Consider the following 2,489-nt stretch of genomic DNA (forward strand, 5'->3'; position numbering starts at 1 on the left):
AGAGCAACAACAGCAGCAGCAGCGAGAGCAACAACAGCAGCAGCAGCGAGAGCAACAACAGCAGCAGCAGCGAGAGCAACAACAGCAGCAGCAGCGAGAGCAACAACAGCAGCAGCAGCGAGAGCAACAACAGCAGCATCAACGAGAGCAACAACAGCAGCAGCAGCAGCGACAGCAACAACAGCAGCAGCAATAACAACAACTACTACTATAATATTACACCATAATACACAATAATAGCAACAGCAAAAACAGCAGCAGCATAGACAGAATCGTTAGCATGGGTCATCGCAGCGCACATACATTGCAAACGCCAACTCAACGCACTCTCACGTAAATCGGTGACGTAGAGATGACGTGTATACAAAACCATGAATTGCTCACGTGCGTTGTTTCTGTGTTCCCCTAGTGTGGTTCGAAAATAATTCCAAGTCGCAGGTTCATTTTTCAGTTAAATAGTTTTTTAGTGATCATATGTAGAAGATAGGTGTGGTTCGTTCGATTCCGTCTCTCTCATTAACAATGCAGGCGAGCCCATGTCCGCTTTCTCTCTTGCTCACTCGCGCGCTGTCTCCCTCTGTCTCTCCCTCTTCTCTCAATCTCTTACTACCTCGCTTTTTATCTCTTTCTTTCGCTATCTTTAGGTATATATCGAAGATACACACAGATAGACCGAATTCATGAAGACTTGTGACAGGTATACATACATGCACAAATACACATTCACGATCCGTAGCTTCATGTCATTGGTCGTCAGGACGGTGCTAAACAATGGCCGACGACAACAAGAATTCCACCATCTTCCGCCGACTCACCCAGGCGTCGCTAGTCGAGATGACACAGCGGCAGGTCGAGCACAAGGCGCACATCGAAGCGTTGAAGCACAAACGCAAGGAGCGAGAGAGGCGCCGAACCGAGGCGCCGACACACGAAGAGGCGACGGAGGCGGCGGCGGCGGGGCACGAAGAGGAGCCGCCCCTCGGCTCGACGCCGCTGCCGCCGCACGACGAGGAGGAGGCCGCAAAGGTGGAGCTGTTCAGCGGATATTGTCGTGAAGTCTACGCCGCATATCCCGGAAAGCATGTATGCATGCGCATGTCGCTATGTCACTGTGTGGTCGCTGTGCCTTTAGCCGCCGCCGGTGGAGCGAGAGGGGCGTCCCGAGAGGAAGGGGGGGAGCGAAAGGAAGCCTGGTGGGAGGAAAGGTAAAGAGAGAAAACCTGGTGTGAGGAAATATATGGAAGGGAGAATAGGGATAGAGTGGCTAGGTTATTGTTAGAGTTAGGGTTAGGGTTAGAGATATTGCTAAGGTTGGGGTTAGGGTTTGGCTAAGGTTAGGGTTAGGGTTATGGCTATGGTTAGGGTTAGGGTTATGGCTATGGTTAGGGTTAGGGTTATGGCTAAGGTTAGGGTTAGGGTAAGGGTTTGGCCAAGGTTAGGGTTAGGGTTATGGCTAAGGCTGGGGTTAGAAGTATCGTTGAGGGGTTGAGGAAAATTGTCGGATTAAGGTGAAGGTTTGGGTTAATGTAAGGATTAGGTTAGGGTTATGGCTATGGTTATTGTTAAGATAAAAATTAGGATTAGGGGCACGCTTAGTATTAGAGCTAGTGTTAGTGTTAGAATGCGGCTCATTGGGAGGGGTTGTATAGGAAAATAAGTAGAAAGAGAGGGGGGCGATGGATCTTAGAGATGAGGTGTGTGTGGCGAAAATAGGGGTATGGATAAGAGGTAGGTTCTTGAATAGAGCGGGGTGGGGTCGTTGGGGACAGATCGGTGTACGTATCTGTCCCCCTCTCTCTTGCTCGCACTGTCGTTCGATGAGAGAGGAGATGAAGTGAAAATAAAAAAAGGGAATGTAAAAAGGAAATAAAGAGGCGGGATTTAAATAGAGCAGGGTGGGGGGTCTCTATCCTCTGTCCTTCTCCCTCGCTCGCACTCTCGCTCGCACTCTCGCTCTACCTGGCGGCAGGGCCGGGCCACTATCGGTGTTGTGTCGTGTTATATATGAGTAGCCGCATTTATGCATTTTTCATTTTGTAGTATGACGATGAGCCACATATGCCGCTGCCTCCCGCCATACAGTCACGTGACCTCACACAGTCAGTCACGTGGCATTGTGCAGTCAGTCACGTGACACCACACAGTCGCTCACGTGGTATCGTACACATGGACGCGCGGTATTGCGCAGCTAGTCACGTGGTATCGTATAGTCATTCCTGTCGTATCGTGCAGTCAATCACGTGGTATTGCAAAATAATCGCGTTAGCGTAGCGAAATTCGCAGACAAAAACAGGAAAGAGAAACATAAACAACAACTTCAACCATATTACATCTACATTAACACCGACATTAACATTAACAATAGCGTAAACATTGACATGACTATCAACAACACCGCCGACGATAACAAAATTATTTTCACCAACAAAAGTAATAACAAAAATAGCAGCAGCAGCGAGAGCAACAACAGCAGCAGCAGCAGCGAGAGC

The 2,489-nt window shown here is 49.1% G+C and overlaps 1 protein-coding gene across 1 annotated transcript in view; it reads left to right on the forward strand.

The window, feature by feature from the left end:
* The first annotated feature begins 771 nt into the window (after positions 1-771).
* The window catches only part of LOC106807281 (sodium channel protein para-like), a 59,951-nt gene continuing 58,233 nt past the window's right edge, over positions 772-2,489 (forward strand). The window contains 1 exon segment of the mRNA XM_014809582.1: positions 772-1,083. Within this exon segment, the coding sequence (XP_014665068.1) occupies positions 772-1,083 (312 nt within the window).

Source organism: Priapulus caudatus, unplaced genomic scaffold (genome assembly GCF_000485595.1).
Source record: "Priapulus caudatus unplaced genomic scaffold, Priapulus_caudatus-5.0.1 Scaffold11, whole genome shotgun sequence".
Lineage (NCBI taxonomy): Eukaryota > Metazoa > Priapulida > Priapulimorpha > Priapulimorphida > Priapulidae > Priapulus > Priapulus caudatus.